The sequence below is a fragment of the Lacerta agilis genome, chromosome 13 (genome assembly GCF_009819535.1).
Source record: "Lacerta agilis isolate rLacAgi1 chromosome 13, rLacAgi1.pri, whole genome shotgun sequence".
Classification (NCBI taxonomy): domain Eukaryota; kingdom Metazoa; phylum Chordata; class Lepidosauria; order Squamata; family Lacertidae; genus Lacerta; species Lacerta agilis.
Window position 1 is genome coordinate 41,428,054 of NC_046324.1, and position 19,126 is coordinate 41,447,179.

A 19,126-nucleotide genomic window follows, 5' to 3' on the forward strand; every position below is an offset into this window, starting at 1 on the left:
AATAATCAGGACTTCCTGGCAGAGGAACAAAATAGCACACTGTGTATTAAAACAGCAAGCCGTCAAAGTCCAATAAGGAACGAACAGTGCCAATAAACTCTCATCGGAAGCAAAGCGGCTTTGTAAACCTTGCTCAGGAACCGAATAACAACTTACATTCATCCAAATGCAAGTCTGGATGAATTCTATTCCCCCCACTTTGAATAGCAAACCTTCCTATTGTATGTCACAAACTGCTTTGGATTGGTCTACCGCTTAATGCACATACATACGTATACAGTGGAACCTCTACCCGCGACCATAACCTGTTCCAGAGGTCTGTACAGAGGTCGAAACGGGTCGCTGGAAGAGGCACCGTTGTGCGCAGGCGGCGATCGTCGCCCCTGCGCATGCGCGACTGGCGGCAAACCCGCCGATTACTTCCGGGTTTGCCGTTGGGCGAAATGGATGCAAGCGGAGGCGGATGTAAGAAGAGGTTTGACTGTATATAAAATCTACTAAGCGTAACATCGAGAGCCTAGACAGTGTCTTTACTTATTCTGGCTTTTTCTCATTATCATTACGTAAACTGGGTTGCAGAGATGTATTTATTTTTTTAAATCTTTTTAAAGCAGCAACTGGCTGGCACATGGCCATCGCTTTGTACTACGCTGTATGTTAGACAATGGCTAAAACAATGAAATTGAACTCAAAACTGCTTTCAGAACTCCCCTGTGTTTCAAAAGAGGTTTTCTGCATAGCCTGATACCTGAACGAAAGCAGCCTTGAATGCACAAAGAAGTCACCATGACAATCTTAAAATGTCATGTTTTACAGAAAGTGGACCTCCTTTACAATGCAATCCTACACTCTATATATATACACACACACACACACACACACACGTACATTTCAGAAGCCAACCCTGGGAACATTAGGAGAACTCACCATTTTTACCCGTTTGCAACATTTACCTTAAGCATCTGTTCGTTTTCTGCCGCAAAAAGTGAAACAGAGCCAAAGACTAACTTGAAAAGTTTGAGATACAGGTTGGAGAGCTCCACGTTGGAGCCCATCTCAGGCAACCGATCCAAAAGATACTCCACCAGGATTGTGGCAAACAGAGCTGAGGTAGTTGGGTTGGCCAAGAAAGAATTGGCAACAATCTGTCAAAAGGAGAGCATGAAACAATTAGGAATAACCACCAGCAATGATTTATTTTTTTAGTTTAAAAAAAACCATTTGCTTAACGTTACTGGTCGCTGAGTTGATTTCAAATTGTTTTCAAGTAGTTTGTATTTTTACAGATTTCATTTCACTGACACCCCATTACCTACCCATTTGATTCCACAAAAAGGAAGCAAGAGTAGCAAGCTGTGCATAAAATAACAGCCCCTCCAAACCGCTGTCCATTTCCAGCGAGGACAAGAGCTATTGTCAGTTCAATTTAGTGTAGTTTATTGCTTAACCCAGGGTTTGCCAACCTGCTGCCCTCCAGATGATTTGGACTACAATTCCCATCAGCCCCAACAAGCCCAGCCACTGGGAACGGTAGTCCAAAACATTTGGAGAGCACGAGGTTGGCAAAGGCTGGATCGGCCGTAAAGGCGATAAAACGACAACACAGCGGCATGTTAACAAAGAAATCTTCCAAGCTCAACAGAAAGTTTTTGTCAGGGCTCACACTACTATCAAGTACACGAAACACACTACCTGAAGGGCATAGTTCTTGGAGATTCTTTCAACCATGTACGGAACTGTCGTCTGGAAGATTTCTTTGAAAGTCAGAGCGTTCATCATTGTGAAGACGCCAGCAAAATGCTCCAGGACCTCCTTCTCCTCTTTCATCCTGACGGTCTGGCAATTTGCAACTCGGATGTACGTCTGCCCATTTCCAGCTATTTGAACCTTTTGCAACGGAGACACAAAACAGGATTCATGTTGACCACCATTTGTAATGGCTTTCCGTCTCAAAATATCCAAAGCAACTGAAAAGCCACAAATTTAAAAACAATGTGGAATAAAACACAGAGATTAAAATTACAGAGCAATTAAACAACAGCTAGGATACGTGCCTGATAAATATCCAAAGCTTGCATTGCATATTTGACCAGCTTGATGTATATCTGCGTCTCTTTAGGTTGCAGCTGCTTATTGGGAATGAACTGAGCTTCTGAAAAAAGAAGAAAAGGAATTGAAAGAGAACTTACTTTGTACTGCTAAAAAGTGTGCACTTGTGTAACGAAATGGGAAAAACTAGAGCTGCTTACAACAATTAATCGATCCCACAGTTTAATCTGCTTCAAAACTTTGAATCTAAAAGGTGCCCCCGATTAATCAGGCAGCACATTTAAATATGCGTGTGACTGTTTTTAAAATGGGTGCTTGTACCTCTGTGTTAATATGCTGTTCACAGCTTTGGGGGGCCTTTTACCGGTACACAAAGACAGCCTAATGCAATAAAAACTGCAGACAGCAAGCAGAATCTTAGCCAATTCTCCATCCTCCCACATCACCATAGAGGAGGAATTTCACCTACGGCACATGCATGCATCATCTAAGCACAAAGTGTGTCTCTTGTTTCAGAAATAATAACCCAGAACGTAAGAAGAGTACTGCTAGATTAGGTCAATGTCCCATCTAGTCCAGCATCCTGTTCTCACAGTGGCCAACCTACAGAAAAACTCACAACCAGGAACGCTCTCTTCTCTTGAGGTTTCCAGCAACTGATATACTCATATGCATATTTTAAATAAATGGGTAAATAAAAGCAGTATGATAAATTGCTTTTTAAAAAAAAGGTTTGCACCACCCTAGGAAAAAAGCCCAGGTAAAATTCAAATCATGCCACCTTACCACCAGGAGCTTTGCAAGAAGTGATACCCCACGTAATCGTCTTGACACCGCAGACCAAGGTTTTCACCAAACTTCGGCAGTCCGTGACTTGGAATGTTTGCTTATCTTCCTTCTCCTTCTCCCCTTGCTTCTCAAAGACAGGCCCCGGGGTAGGGGCCACAGGAGTGGTGGGAGCAGGGGATGGAACAGGAACCGGAGCGGCATTTCCTCCAGCCGGCACACTGGGCAAAGCGGCTTCTCCTGCCCCAAGTTCAGACTGCGGCTTGCATTTTTTAAAGATCACGGAGAGCTGATAGCGGGCGATAGTGTGGAATTTAAGGACGAAAACCTGGAAGACAGGATAGTGTGGAATTTAAGGACGAAAACCTGGAAGACAGGAAGCACCGTCACAACAAAGTAAGATTCACCATCTGAATCTAGGTGTAACGCCAAATCCGACAACCAGTGAAAGAGGCCGGAATGATACTGGTGTTCACACACACAGACACACACCTCCCTCTGCTAGAAGGCAAACCATCGCTTGCCATTAGAGCCGAACAAACAAACTATGGTTTGAACTTGCCCTCCAAACTGGGATTATAAAGCAGCTTTGAACTATGTTTTGCAATTCCCTGTATGAAGGGCAAGTGCAAGCCATAGTTTTGTCCATTCAGATGCAATGACAACTGGTGGTTTGCCTCCTAAACAGGAGGAGGAAACTGCAGCACAAATAGAAGCAGCGAATGCATGAGCCCAAGGGTGGTTTTCAACTCAGATCCATTAAAATTAATGGAGCTAACTCAAACATTCATTTCAACGGGTCTGCTCCAAGTTAAACTTTGTTGAATAGCACCTCCGGTCCCAAGTAGGTCAATCTACCTTTTCCATTTAGTTACATATTTAATCCCACCTCCTCAGCACAGAGGCCTCGTTTCTGAGCAGCTATGTGATTTTAATGAATATTTTCATTCCAGCACCCCTACTTTAAATGCCACAGTACCTCCAGCATCCTCATGAGGATGTCTCTGCCATTTCCATTTTCCTGTTCACTCTTGGATCGAATGCAGTCCACGAGATTTAGCAGAAGTTTGCATGACATGGTCTGGATACTGCTGGGCAATGATTCGTCATCAATATTCTTAGCAAATAACTGGACAGCGAGGGAGAGGTCATTGAGCGGCAAATGCTGTCGGACATGATGAACCAGATCCGCTAAAGTGCTGTATGCAAGGGGCCTGGGAACACACAAAGAACAAATAAACCAGTTACTTTAGCGTAGTATCTCCAGTTTATGTGTTGAGACGGTATGTGTGAAGCTAACATAGATGTCCAATACACAGTGATGAGGAGTGAAAGGGTGGTAACCAATGCTAGTCCTACTCACAGAAGACCCATTGCAATTAATAAATAGGCCAATGGGCCACCCAGTCCAGGATCCTATTCTCAAGGTGGCCAGCCTAGAAGCATGCACACAGGACCCGAGTGCAAGAACAATTCTCTCCACTCATGTGATCCTCAGCAACTAGTATTCAGAGGCATCCTGCCTCCGATGGTGGAGGTTGTTGGCATCTGTCTGTCTCGAGAGACAATGGAGTACACCTCCGGGGATAGAGTCAAAGCGCTGCTAGCAGCACCAAAGTGACCTCTCTAGGGAGCAAGCCTGGGCTGTGTGCATGGAGGTCCTGGGCTGCCCAGGTGACAAGGCCCCACTCCTGGCCTCACTGATGTAGTCCAAAGGAAAGCAGAGCAATATGTTTGGCACCATTTTGGCAGCGGGAGTTGCCAAAGAAGGCATAAAAGGTGCCACCCAACTGTTTTGGGGACTAAACTTAGTAGAACAGAAAACAGCCATCATAGCACATGCAAGAAAAGATGCCTTGTACAACCATTACCGTATTTTTCGCTCCATAAGACACACTTTTTTTCTCCTAAAAAGTAAGGGGAAATATCTGTGCGTCTTATGGAGCGAATGGTGGTCCCTGGAGTTGAATTGCCCAGGGGCCAAAAGAGGATCATGCTTTTTATTTTACAAAGGGAAAGGGGGTGTTGAAAGGACCCCGCTCAGCAGCCGATCAGCAAGAGATCGGGAGAGAGATAAGAGTCCCCAGCTCCATTTCAGCCCCGCCCTCCTTTGTTGAATGTGCTGCAGAGGGAGGTTGTTTGTTTCCCCAGCTCCATGTGACTGGCTGATTAGATTATCTGTCTGGAAACTGTAGAAAAGGCTCCCTTTCCTTTAGAAGCTGCAGAAATGTGAGTTGGACCCCATAAAAACAGAGCTTTTCCTCTTTGCTTTTTCCCCTTTGCAAAAGGAGCTTTGCTTTAAAACTTTTAGCTGATCCTCAAAAAACAGGGTTTTCCCTTTGCAAAAAAAGCTGCAAAACTTTTAGCTGATCCTCAAAAAAAACAAGGCTTTTACAGGAGGAAAACCAGAAAAGTGTTTTTTTTCTTGTTTCCTCCTCTAAAAACGAGGTGCGCCCTATGGTCCGGTGCACCCTATGGAGCGAAAAATACAGTAACTTATTAGCCAACCTCCTGTAGAGAAGACACAATGGAGAAAAGAGAGGGGCTGCACCTGCCAGCAATGCCAAACCATCTGCACATCCAGGGACCATTGAGAAGTACAGCATAAGCATGGACATGATTCGGGATCTCAAACTTCACAGAGCTACAGACTCTCCCTTCTGACAGTCCCCTTAATGTATGGATACCAGGGGACTGGGATGCCAGGAACCTGTCGTGGGTAGGGTCTATAGGTGGGGTCCTCCTACAGCCTCCTTGGGTATAATGTACACACGGAGGGATAATGAGTGAACAGCCCCTTTGCCTTTTTCCCTTCTTCAGCCAATAAATGGGAGTGCAGGTAGGACAAAGACCTGATTATTATCTTGTGCACCCGCTAAAACATCCCATGCACTGGCAGCGTTAACAGATAAGAGAACAAGCTTCATTACACACCTCAGGGTTTCGCGGGCCGTGTACCCAGAGCCTATTAGTATGGATTCATCGAACAATTTGTCCATGCACGGAATAAATTCTGTAGTGGAAAGTGACAAGAGAACGCTGTCATGATGGAGGCAACAAAGCAAGAATTATTAAGCAGCTTTAATTAATGCAGAAGGTAGTCGAACTACTGGGCCACCAATCAGACATTTCCTGCAAAATTTAGCCTACCAAGCATGACTTTTAATCCTCGGGAAGTGGCAGTTCTGCCAAAAGTGAAATTACCATGCTGTTCTTCAATGAAGAAAAAGTGCCGCAGGTATTTACTCAGCTTGCAAATATTTGTTTCCTTAAACTGATTCTGAGCACCCTTCCCAAGTTTACTGGTACAAACATTTAGAGCCTTCTCATCCCTCTCCAGATCAGCAGAAATACTCCCCTAAGAAATTATGTTAAATGTATTAAGGAACACAAGTATAGAAGGATCTGACCAAGATGTGCTTCTGAAACCATGTATTTCTACATCATTAATTTCTCTCATTGGTTTAAAGAGCTCAGGGTGATGAACATGCCATTTTACTTTATGTCATTTCACTTCACAACAGCCTTGTGAGGTCGGCTAGGTTTGACTGAGAACATGAAAGCAAGAAACATAAGGAGATTAGCATGCCCCTTTCAAGAGCCAAACATAGACGTTACTTTCCGCATCATTATGCTTTCGTTAATGAGATGAACACACTTTATTTGCAATTAAGTTACAATCAAGACTGCAATCCTTAAAGGGAAGTGCAAGATTAGGGGGTCTGTAGAGTTGGATCCCATGTGCAGAATTAAGCTAAGCCATACCTTTGTCAAATCATGATTTTATAGATCTATTTAGACAATCGGAATTGTCCAGCACACAGCATAAGAAAATGGGTGGAGAGCAGAGAATGACTTCATTGTATACAATCCCATATTTCTGCTGTACAAAGTAACTGCGGAAGAGTAGTTTAAACTCCAAATTTTTGTTTTTCCACTCTACAGGCTCACCAGCACCTTATGGGGAGGGGGACTTTGCATTTAACTTGGCAGATTCCAGTTGATCTTACATTTACCAATGTAAGAGATTAAATTCCCAGGTACCAGCAGTCCGATTTGACCTGTTTGACCGGTTCCAGTTCATAGGCATGGCTGATTTTCTATCCACTTCACGCCAAGTGAAGCGATCTCAAACTAGCTCTAAAACAGCTATGCTAAATGCACCCAGTTGACTCTGGCAGCAATCATGAAGCAACCTTAACAAGAGAGGACTCGTTAACACTGAGAACACAGAACTGTACCTTGTGACCCACCTCTAACCATTTCCCCACCAACATATTCCAACTATTTAAAATATGCAAAAGGGACATACGGCTCCTCAGGTCCGTGGTCAGAATATGCTTGGCTGCGATGAGAAGCTCCTTTCTCAGGTGAGCTGTTTCTGCAGGACAGTTTGACAGCAACTGCAACATGCCTTTTACCATTTGCTGAGAATACTTGGCCACCAATTCCTGATAAAAGTAAAAATATAGATGCTATATTTATGGCATATATATATGTTAAAATCTCAACTGAATCACACCCTAATAGAGGCATCAATAAGGCTTACTTCCCATTGAGTATACAGAGGTCCCATCTACAGAGGTGGTGGAGTGGTTGTATTAAGCTGATAAGGGGATAGGAATCCAAACAAAAACACAAACACAAACCAAAATTGAGGGGTAGGTGTGAAGGAAAGCAAGGAGAGGGAATTTCTTGCTTTATTCTACCTCCTATGAATCCTCAGAAATCCCTAGTTATATGGCTTTGTGGAGAACCATTTGTCCTCCAAGTGCTGCTGAACAAAAACTCCCATAATCCCTGGTCGTTGGCCATGCTTACCAGGGCTGATGGGAGTTGTAGTTCAGGAAAGTTTCCCCCACCCCCTGTGTTATACAAAACGTTTTACATATATTTTTTGGGTGGGGTTTCAAAAGTATTCCACTTTTACATGGAGTTTAAACGTTTCTTATTTTGTTCTCTTTTGATACAGCCTATGCTGTGGGTTAGACCACAGAGCCTATGGCTTGCTGATCAGAAGGCCGGCGGTTTGAATCCCCACGACAGGGTGAGTTCCCGTTGCTCGGTCCCTGCTCCTGCCAACCTAGCAGTTCGAAAGCACGTCAAAGTGCAAGTAGATAAATAGGTACCGCTCAGCGGGAAGGTAAACGACGTTTCCGTGCGCTGCTCTGGTTCGCTAGAAGCGGCTTTGTCATGCTGGCCACATGAACTGGAAGCTGTATGCCGGCTCCCTCAGCCAGTAAAGCAAGATGAGTGCCGCAACCCCAGAGTTGACACGACTGGACCTAATGGTCAGGGGTCCCTTTACCTTTACCTTTACGCACCAATCGAAAAAAGTTCTGTTAACGAGTGCAACGCAGCTATGGAAATCTGTGTGGTTTTTTGCTAGCCCTGACTCTCTGCCTCCACCTGTCCAAGAATGCTCAAACCTCTTGAATGTAACTTACCTGATAAATTCTTATTATGTAGGCCAAGAACGACAACGTTTTTATCTGTGCAGCAATGAAGTCAGCATACAGTTCCTTGTTGTAAAGTTTATGCTGCCTGAAAATTGAACGTCAAACAGTGATTCAGTCTTGCCTTTCTTTCTTTTTTAAAAAAAGTTACCTCATGAATGATGCTTCGTTTTTTTTTTTTTTTTTAAAAAAAGCATGGCTAATGTAATAAGGCTTCGCCAGGAGATTTTGTTATGTAACCTTACCTTGCTTGTGTGGACACCTGAATAATAATTGTATTCATGATCAAGGGTACAAATTCAGCCACCACGTTATGGATGTTGAGTTTGTACAGCTAAAGAAAGAAAAGAAAACAATGTGTGATGAAAGATATATGATTGTTGCTTACAAGGAGTTTTTTTGAACAAACCTGCAACCCAAATAAGTTCGCAGCCTGATGCCCCAGAAGTTACAGCCGCCTTTTTTTCATATGTCAGATAAGGGGAGGAGGAAGCACTAAAGTTTGGCTAGAAGACAGGGCAGAAATTTACACACAAGCAAGTTATTTATATGAAGCATTCCAGTACTAACCTGATACATAAGGACAACAATAATGGGCAGCTCAGCTAACACCTTCAAGGAGAGAGAGCCTCGAGGAATTATCGAATGCTGGGGGGGAAACAGAAGCAAAGGGAAAACACTTCCACAAAATGTCTCTTTTAAAATGGGATTAAAAATAATAAAAATTAAAAGCTGTTAGCATGAAACCAGTCTGACGGCTGCTTTCTTGGATCTGTTTGTTTCAGGCACCAGAGATAGCTCAGTTGGTTAGAGCATGGTGCTGATAATGCCAAGGTCGGAGGTTCAATCCCCTTAAGGGACAGCTGCATATTCCTGCATTGCAAGGGTCTGGACCAGATACAGTAGTGCCCCGCTAGACGAATGCCTCGCTAGACGAAAGGCATTCGCTAGCGGAAGGCTGCCCCACAAGACAAAAAAGTCTATGGGGCTGCCTCGCAAGACGAAAAAAAATATTTTTTTTCCGTCATGCGAAAACCGCTACTTGTATTGGTGCTTCGCTAGACAAAGATACTCACAGAACGAATTATTTTCGTCTAGCGAGGCACCACTGTAATCCTCAGAGTCCATTCCAACTCTATGATTCTAGGAGGACTCACAACCCCCGTGGGAAGTCAGTGAGAGAGAAAGGGGAAGCAGAAAGGACAGAAACTGATGCTGTATAAGGGGCGTGACAGACTGAATGGGTCAGAAATGCTAAATAAATAAAAACAAAGAGAGTGGTGTCCAGTGATGAAAAGAGGTAACCAAACTCTTGGAATGAAGCCTCCACCAGGTGGCAGACAGGAGGTGACATATATTTACTGCTTATAGGTGTATTGCTCAGGTGGGGCTCTCCGCAGTCTCCCATCTTCATAGAATCATAGAATCATAGAGTTGGAAGAGACCACAAGGGCCATCCTGTCCAACCCCCTGCCAAGCAGGAAACACCATCAAAGCATTCCTGACAGATGGCACTGCCAAGGTTCATATTCACTTCATGCCAGGGCAGATGCTCCATAAACCACAGAGTTCTATTACAAGCTGGAGTCATGCATTATATGCATACCGTTCTCGTTTCGCTGTCGTCCCGTTCTGGATTTACTTTCACTACGATCGTCGTGATCATACCAACCATTTCTGGAGTAGGAACAGTGTTGTCGGGGATAACCTGAGGATTCTCAAAGTATCGATTCTACGGCAAGAAGCAAAGAGATTTGGAAGCATTAACCATAGCTGCAGATCTCGCCGAACTTCACAAGCCCTGATAAGATTACGGAGGTGAAGCGCAAATAAAGCAGGGGAAAGCCAATTCTACCAGACTCCGTGGTTGCTGAGGGATGGGGTGGGAGGAAAGGAGGAAGAAGAGCGACTGCTTTGGCAATGAGCTCTGACAACAGGCAACTTTGGCAAAACTCACTGTTGACAATTTAATACAGAACTGTGAATATCGTACTAAGAATAGTTCAATAAGCTATTAGCTATCTCTGGATACAATTAGCGCATGATTATACTGCCGCAATAATAAGCACTGCTGATTGTCTATGATTAAATGTTTGCTCCCAACAACTTTTCTTATAATATGGCATTTACAAAACCCACACCAAGCATTTCAGCATCCCTCTCAATATACATTCAGGGCTACTGCAATCCCATCTTTCTACTACAGCCCCTTGCATGGACCAAAAGGTACTTTGAACACTTGAAAGCACTATACGAAAAAGTGGAGCAAAGGTTGTTATTATTATCATCATCATCATCATCATCATCATCATCCTGGTGGTGGGTGGGCGATTACCAGACCCGCAAGCTCCTGCCAATTTTGCGAGGCAAAATAATAATAATCAAAAGTCCTGCAGAAGGCATAAAGGAAAAGCCACCAAGTTGGCGTATTTTATCCAAGATGGGTCAAGAAGGTGGATTTCAGAAGTCGAAAAAAATTAATTAAGACCTACCACTACTTTTGGAAGCTCCTTGTAAATCTGTTTCACAAAATCCAAAAAATGATGTATCTGTGGAAAGGGAGAGAGAGAAAAAGGATGAGTCTATGTTTTAAGCCATTCTATTTCTAGGTGTTCACTTTAAAAGCAAAGGAAGTGAACTGGACAGGTTCTAAGTAAATAGTTTTAGGGCATCCAATGATTTAGCATGCCCGCTAGGATCAACGCTCTCTTGCCAACTTCCATGGATACAGCAGTATTCATGGATATGGAGGATGGTGCTGTTTAATAAATTCAATTGTTTTATGCATTGGCCTTGCCTAAGTTTAATTTGGGAACTTAGAATCCCAACTAGTGATCTGAATTGTCTCTATACTAATGCACAGTATGGGAAACAAGCAAGATGAATTTGAGCCCTTAATGCAGGACGGCAAATATGACCTAATAGGCATTACTGAAACCTGGTGGGAGGACACTCATAAATGGAAAGAAGAATTAGAGGGGTATAACCTGCTCAAAAGGAACAGACCAGTAAGAGTGGATAAGAAGAGATATGATAGCCATCTTCAAATATCTAAAGGGCAGTCACATGGAAGATGGAGCAACCTTGCTTTCTCCTGCTCTGGAGGATAGGACTCAATCCTATTGGTTCAAATCACAAGAAAGGATGAACTTTCTGAGAGTAAGAGCTGTTCGACAGTGGAACACCCTTGGAAGGTGGTGGATTCTCCTTCATTTGAGGTTTTTAAGCAGAGCTGAGATGGCCATCTGTCATTGATGCTTTAGTTAAGACTCCTGCATAGCAGGCTGTTGGACTTGAAGGCTCTCAGGGTCCCTTCAAACTTAACAATTCTATGATTCTATATGTTCTCCCACTTGCAGCCTCAAATGGTAGTTAAGAGTCAGAGTTATCACCTTCGTAACAGCCTTAATTGTAAATGGTTGGAACAAGCCAGTTTTTGAATATTTACCCCCCCCCCCAGTAGCACCTCCCTTTGCCCCATTCCGCATTGTTCAGGAGCACCTACCCCACTGAGTTGAGAGAGAGCCTGGGCACCATGTAGAGCATCACCTAATGGACCTGGTCCATTATACATCCAATAACACAGGCACGTCCAACAGGTAGATCGTGATCTACCGGTAGATCACTGGCTCCCCCCAAAGCAGCTCAACAACTTTGGCTCCTCTAAAAAAAGCTCAACATTCTTGCTCTGCACCCCCCAAAAAGCACAACAACTTCGACCTGAACCGCCAGAAAGGGTGTAGATCACTGCCAGTTTATAACTATGGGAGTAGACTGCAGTCTCTTGGGAGTTGGCCACCCCTGCTGAGTAACACACACCCCAACACTCCAGAGAGGCAGAGGGGAGCACAGGTAAAAGGAGGGGACAAGACCCTTCCTTATGTGAACTTAACAGCACATCTACTGAGAAGGAAGTCCCAATGAGTTCAGTAGGGCTTCTTACTGAGTACACAATTGCAGCCTAAGTTGACCCAGCCAATAACATAGCGCGTACTGTAAGAGTAAAACAGAAAGCAAATGATTCCTTTACAAGTATTCCAATAATTTATAAAATCTATCCATAAAATCCACAACTGTATGCACTTTTTCTCATAACTTGAATCTTAAGTCCTTAATTACAATATTCTAAGGTTTCTGAAACCTCCCAGAGATTTCATAAGGAGACAGCAGCACTGGTACAATTCTTTTCCATTGCGTTTTCAATTATTATTAGATCATGTCTCTAATATAACAAAGCACAGAATCATAGAACTGTAGACATGGAAAGGACACCAAGGTTCATCTAGTCCAACCCTCTGCAATGCAAGAGCCACAAATATATCAAATATATCCAAGTAATAATACAAAAATAAAACTGTAACAGTACAGGAGAAAGTAATTTACCTCTTGTGTGATTGGTGGCCGGAACTGTTTGTGCAATTCAATGATTATCCTCAAACAAATAAGTACATTTTCTTCATTTTCAGTCTAAGTGTAGGGGGAAAGAGAACAAATTTATTATTTCATGACTGAATTCCGGAACATTTTAAATAATGTTACAGTTGTCATAGTTTCTGAATTATGCAGAAAACTGTATTTGCTTCTGTGAAACAGTAATTCCTTTAAAAAAATCTTTATTGTCATTTTGTTATGAGAGAAGAAGCCCAAGGTACATAGAGACTTACATGAAAATTACATGAAAATGTTATATCGTTGGTATCTAACACCTAGTAGATTGCCAAAAATCTATAAATCAAAATCGATTAAGTGTTGGAAATGCAAAGAAGAAGAAGGTACTTTTTATCATATGTGGTGGTCTTGTAGTAAAGTTAAAGCTTACTGGGAAATGATATATAATGAGCTGAAAAAGATGTTTAAGATAACATTTGTAAAAACAAAACAAAAAACAGAAGCTTTTCTCTTGGGAATTATAGGTGTAGAACTACCCAAACAGTATAGAAATTTATTTATGCATAAAAGAAGGGAAATGGTTTATTGAATATTTACAAACAAATTGTATACAGATAAAGACATTGGCAGGATTACTGTAGTAACCTGCAGTTTCAAAAGAATATATAATCAAAATAGATGAATAAAAGATTAAGTTGTTAATTTAGAATATGCAGGAAATGATGAAATAAATTTAAGGAACCGCAGAAAGAGGAGGAAGGAAGTCGAGGTTTGAAATGTTAGAACTATTGTTAAACTACTGAAATGTATATAAACAAAAAACTATAAATAAAATTATAAAAAACATAGAGACTTTTCACAACAATGGGGACAACAATAAAACATAATAAATTAGGAAAGGATGAGGGGAAAACCAGGATGTAGCAAAAACATGCAATGCAGCGATCATAGAGAGGAATAAGAAAGTAGGTTAATCTTCTACAAAGCCTCTCCACACAAGTAACCTGGAAAATTGGAGGTTTGGTGCATTTTGCATCTCAGTTGGCAAAGGATTTTTTTTATGCCACATCAAATGAAAACAGTCTATTTTTTACTTGCCCTTAAGGGCTCTCATTCACTGCATTAAGTGTCTCATACACAAGCACATAGGAATAACAGAACAGCACGTAACGTTTAAACAGTACTCCATCACTTCTAGTTATCTTTCCAGCTATGAAGTTTCAAAGGTAGGTAAATCCACAACAGGAGTAATTCTATTTTTAAAAAAAATGTTGCTAAGATTATATTTTTAAAGTACAGTACCTCTAGAAATCTGAACATCACAGATAAGATATTTTTGGTGTGCGGTCGAAGATGTTCATTCGTTGGTATTCTATGGATTATTTCCAGAACTAATTTTCTCAGTTGCTGGGGAGGGATAAAAGAAGGAGGATGGTCATCAAATCAAAATGTGTAACTCAGTGGAAAGTCATATGGTAAAGCCCTAACAGCTTGAGGATCACGTTAAAGGAAAAACACACAGATAAAACCCCAATACGCATAAATAACGAAGCTTCCTTCTGGTTTGTCAAAAGGACTCATTGAAAGAGAAAGCTTGAGAGAAAGAGAAGAGTTTGCTTCAAAATATACCTGTGCTGGCTTTTCCTGCAGAAATTGAACCTCTCCGTCCTGGAGAAAAGTAAGGAATCGAGGGATGATGTGCTCCAGGAATGTGGAATACTGCTGGGATGACGTCACATTCTAGTAGGAGAAAACAACGTTTTAAGGATCCTTATTTCAAACATGTACGCGATGCGGAATTAAGATAGATTTATTGTTACGGTTCTCAACCAGCACACACATATCCATAAAAATACAATCCAAAATACATGCTAAAATATGAACTATAAACTTTAAACTTTAAAATTTTTAGATAAAAGAAGATATCGCTACTTTAAAAGGTGGGCTACAACTGGTTATAGCATGGGCTTTTCTTTAGCTCTGTCCTGGAGTTGTGTGGGCACTGCGAACTAGATCGGACCGAATTTTTATGGCTCTAGCACAGAACCTGGCTACCTTTGCTGTCACATTAGCGTTAGCGTCTGGGAGAAGCCACTCTATATAGAAATTGTCCGAGCATCCAGGTAGCTCAGCCAGCATCGAGTGGATAAACTCGTCTTGCGATGTGGAATTAAGTATTTTAGTGAAAGCATGGCAGTCAAAGGTTCCATAGCCAACCACGTCAAGCTGCTGCAGCTACTAAAACAAAGCAAGCCAAAAATGATTCAAGCTGCTATTTCACTCGTTTTGAGGACAATGCATACGTACTGCCAAGCTAGAATAGAGGGCTGTGCAAAAGGCCCACAAACTTGCTTCCTTCCCAAGACTTGAACTTTAGTGTGTTTCAGCAATGCCACAAAAGTTAGTAGCCTGCTCCCCTTACAAAAGAAAATTTGCTAGCATACTTGTGATTTGCATTGCAGTGCTGGCTGCAAAAAGAAGAAGAAGAAGCCCCCTCCACTGTGGCCAGCTTGGAAATGCAGATTACTGGCCTCTTAGCAGAATAGTTTTTTAAAAAACAAAAACAAAACCTACCAAGCAGGATAGCAGTCGAGTGATGGAGGGATCCACCCCGCTCCACCAGTTCACCGTGGATCTGGGTTGGTTAAGGAGGAAGAAATTTTCCTTCCTCTGTGGCCAGCACAGAAACAAACCAGACTGCTGAAGGAGAGATGGAACAATCTGTCCCTCCTCCACCAGACCAAAACTCACCTGTATGGTATACCTGGTGGGCTATGGCTCACAGCAAACGTGTTATACTCAAGGCTGGCTTGATTTGTATCTCTGCACCAAGCCTAAGTAGATTTGGGGGCGTGGGACAATTTTAACTGTTCTGATCAGCTTTCAGTTGGGTGGGTCTCTAGTAGAGAAGCCACCTTACATAATTATTGTTGTAAGTCTCTCCACAAAGGTCTACATGTTCAGATCAGTAAGACAGCGATCTGATTTTCGTTACCTCAAAGTTTTCGCTGACTTCTTGCATCATCTTCAGCTTTGTTTCATCAGCTACAAATCAAGAATGGAATAATAAAAAGGGGGGAAATTAAACGAAATGTTTGACAGATATTGAAGAAATGCTCTTTGACCGCACTCCAAGAAGCAGTCAGATCTTATCAGTTTGGCTCTCATGACCCAAATTGTGAATTCCACAAATCACAACTCTCACTCAAACACACATGCAATCATCCATCTCCACGCAGTCACACACAAGATTACTTTTTCAGGGTTCAAGAAAATATTTTTCATCATTTTGCTTCTTCATTAAAGCAAAGCTTAAGGTGACAGCGGAGTTTACTGAACCATGGCCCGGTGCAAACACAACTCTGGCTCACTCCAAATCCTGATTTCTTGGTCAGGAACCAACCTCAGGCCCACATTCCCTTCACTCTCCAAAACAATTTCCTTTTCTCCCTGAGGACCTTAATCATAGCCTAGCATTCACTCTACAGCAATGCTACCTAAAGTGAATGCTAACCAGGTTCGCTCTTCACCCAAGGTTTGCAAACCCACTTCAAACTTAAGATTTCACACTGCGGTAAAGATGGGGACTCCTGCTAGCATCAAGCATGCTCAGGATTGGTACAGATAAAATTCTCAATCATGCTTAAGGCCAATAAGAATGCACATATGAAAGGAAGAATGAAGGTTGAGCACATTCTCAAATTTAGGTTCTGACTTGCAGGCTGCAGTTTGCATGAGCCAGTGATACGCCTGCACTAGGCCAGTGTGAATAACTCGTCTAGCAGAGGAAACAAAAATAGAAGAGAGAAAAAACTGCAAATAAACTTACGTGTATTGACATCCGTGAGAGCTGCCACAAACTGGAGGTATTTTTTCATTAAAGTGGTTTGGTCAACCACAGTGGGTCCTTGCGTTGAAACAAATGCCATTTTTCTCCCCCTTTTGAATGTAAGTTATCACTTACAAAGAAGAGTTAAAGACCTCAGGGATCAGTCAGCCTGTTAAAAACAAAATGCAATGCTACTTTATCAAACAATAATAATAATTTATACCCCACCCATCTGGCTGGGTATCCCCAGCCACCCTGGGCGGCTTCCAGCAAAATATAAAAAATAATAAAATGTCACAAACATAAAAAACTTCCCGGTGCAGGGCTGCCTTCATATGTCTTCTAAAAGTTTTGTCATTCTTTATCTCCTTGGCATATGATGGGAGGGTGTTCCACAGGGAGGGCGCTACCACCGAGAAGGTCCTCAGAGGTGGACCTCAGTGTCCAGGCTGAAAGATGGCGGTGGAGACGCTCCATCAGGTATACAGAAGCTCCTTCAGCTATACTGAAGCCCGGTGCCAACACACGCATAGTGGTATACCAGGATCACCCCAACAACCTACATAGGATGCTTCAATTGTCCTTCATGCACTGGATTTCACCTTTGCATAGGGAATTGCTCACCTAGGTCCAAACATGAGCAGGCCTCTGGCACACTATTTATATAACTCAATTTTTGCCGTTTAAGGACCCAAAGCTCCCACTGCCACATTTTGCAACCAGCTGAAATGTCCAAACACTTTTCAAACGCAACCTACCCTACACATTGCAGTAATCTAACCTGGATGTGACCATGTCATGTTGAACCGTAGTTGGTTCTGCATTCTCTTAAGAAGGATGCAAACTATGTTCCTAATTAGGTACTCTAAGCCTATGCACACTGACTCAGGTGTAAGAACCACTGAGAGTAAGCAGTAGCCAAAATGTGACTGCAGAACAGATTGACGTAATGGCACTATAATTCCTGCACTTCAGCTTATGGAGGGGGAAACAAAATTACCTTAGAATGAGCTAATGTCTTCCTTCCTTGCATGTGTGACATTGAAATAATTATTTGGGGACTGAAATGAATTCTGTTGTCAAATACGACTGACAAAAGTTTTGAGGGTGGGGCATATGTGCATCTGAATAAGATGTTTTGCTCTTCCTCTCAAAATATTTGTTATATAAATTATTATTTATATCAAAAACTTCCATCCCAGTTCTCTCTTCCAAAAAGAAGTTGCTTGAAGCAGTTTTGGAGAGATAAAAAGAAGCACAAAAATAGCAATGATCAATTATTTAAAAACACCATCACCTGCCTAAAAGAAGCAGCAAAGGAATAAAGACACAAAAAGCCGAAACTAATAATAAACAGATCAAATTAAGCAACAACAAAAGCAAAGGCTTGTTTGCAAGGAAATGACTTCAGTTTGCCATATATTTATTTTGTGGGCATTCCACTGCAGTAGTTTGAAGTCCTTCATTAATCATTCTTAGGGCTACAGTGTTTGGCCAGACAAGACGGGGCAGCCAACATGACGCCCTCCAGGTGCTGTGAACTACAACTCCCATCAACCATAACCAAGTAATGGCTAGTGGTCAAGGATTATGGCAGTTGTAATGTCTGGAGGGCACTAGGTTGGGAAAGGCTGCTTTAAAAACACAAGGACTTAGACCCAGGAACACACACGTGCCACAAAGGATGCCCACTTCTGTTCTAAAGTGCTTGCTATGGTGCATTTGTGTATCATCTCTAGCACTAAAGCCAGTGGGATTCTTTACTTGAAAACACTAAGGAGTGTTTCCATGCAATTGCTCAATCAAAGTTTATTTAATTAGGTGACAGGGTAATCGTTCTATATAAAATATATTAAGGCTGTATCCAATGTTAGTCCTACTCAGAATCAATCCACTGAAATTGATGGACATGACTAACCTGAGTCCATTAATTTCAATTGTGTCTACACTGAGTAGAACTTTGTTGGATACAACCCATCATGCAAAATATTATTGGAGCTAAACCAGTTGTTGTTTTTGCTGTTGTTAAAAACCTTAAAGACCTTAAAAATCCTCAAAGACTACTGGAACACTTGTAATGGTTCAGTTCTCCAATTTCAGTCATTGGCCATAACACAACCTGGGCAAACATGTGGTATTTTCAATTGGTAACAGTTCACATGCATTAAAATAGCTAGGTTTTCAACAATAAATACAGTAGCATGGGAGCATGACTGCAATCACTGTTGTTAACGCAGGAGAAATCCTGCCGTTTAAACAAATACGTTTCAGCACCGGGCCAACTTTTTTTGCCACTGAAATTTACACACTGAAATTCAAAAAGTAACCTGTCTGGTCTAAGGCAAACCTTACTGCTGTTAGGAGGGTAAATAGAGAAAGACACATCCCACGTTCGCCAGGATACAAATTTTGACAAGTTAGTATATAAATGCTTCCTCTCTCTTACTCCATTCCAATTCAACATGAGATATTATGTTGAAGGGTGGTATATAAACAAAGAAACCCCTTCCACATGAAAGCTTCCCTCTGTTTTAGACTGTTTGCAATGCCTCTCATCCAAACAGACCCTCTGCCCATATACAATCTACAAAATCTCTGCTGTCAGAGGCAGTATGCC

General features: G+C 42.0%; 1 protein-coding gene across 6 annotated transcripts in view; it reads right to left on the reverse strand.

The window, feature by feature from the left end:
• TRRAP (transformation/transcription domain associated protein) overlaps positions 1-19,126 on the reverse strand; it is a 175,689-nt gene that overhangs the window by 155,289 nt on the left and 1,274 nt on the right. For all 6 annotated transcript variants that reach the window (XM_033166488.1, XM_033166487.1, XM_033166486.1 and 3 more), the window contains exons 2-18: positions 16,510-16,678; positions 15,676-15,725; positions 14,310-14,420; positions 13,983-14,087; positions 12,675-12,758; positions 10,784-10,840; positions 9,898-10,023; positions 8,862-8,939; positions 8,537-8,625; positions 8,283-8,379; positions 7,148-7,286; positions 5,770-5,848; positions 3,815-4,049; positions 2,836-3,163; positions 2,055-2,152; positions 1,693-1,887; positions 954-1,145 (exon numbers count right to left, since the gene is read on the reverse strand). In XM_033166488.1, coding sequence (XP_033022379.1) covers positions 954-1,145; positions 1,693-1,887; positions 2,055-2,152; positions 2,836-3,163; positions 3,815-4,049; positions 5,770-5,848; positions 7,148-7,286; positions 8,283-8,379; positions 8,537-8,625; positions 8,862-8,939; positions 9,898-10,023; positions 10,784-10,840; positions 12,675-12,758; positions 13,983-14,087; positions 14,310-14,420; positions 15,676-15,725; positions 16,510-16,609 — 2,163 coding nt within the window. In that variant the 5' untranslated portion in view covers positions 16,610-16,678. The remainder of the gene's footprint in view (positions 1-953; positions 1,146-1,692; positions 1,888-2,054; positions 2,153-2,835; positions 3,164-3,814; positions 4,050-5,769; positions 5,849-7,147; positions 7,287-8,282; positions 8,380-8,536; positions 8,626-8,861; positions 8,940-9,897; positions 10,024-10,783; positions 10,841-12,674; positions 12,759-13,982; positions 14,088-14,309; positions 14,421-15,675; positions 15,726-16,509; positions 16,679-19,126) is intronic.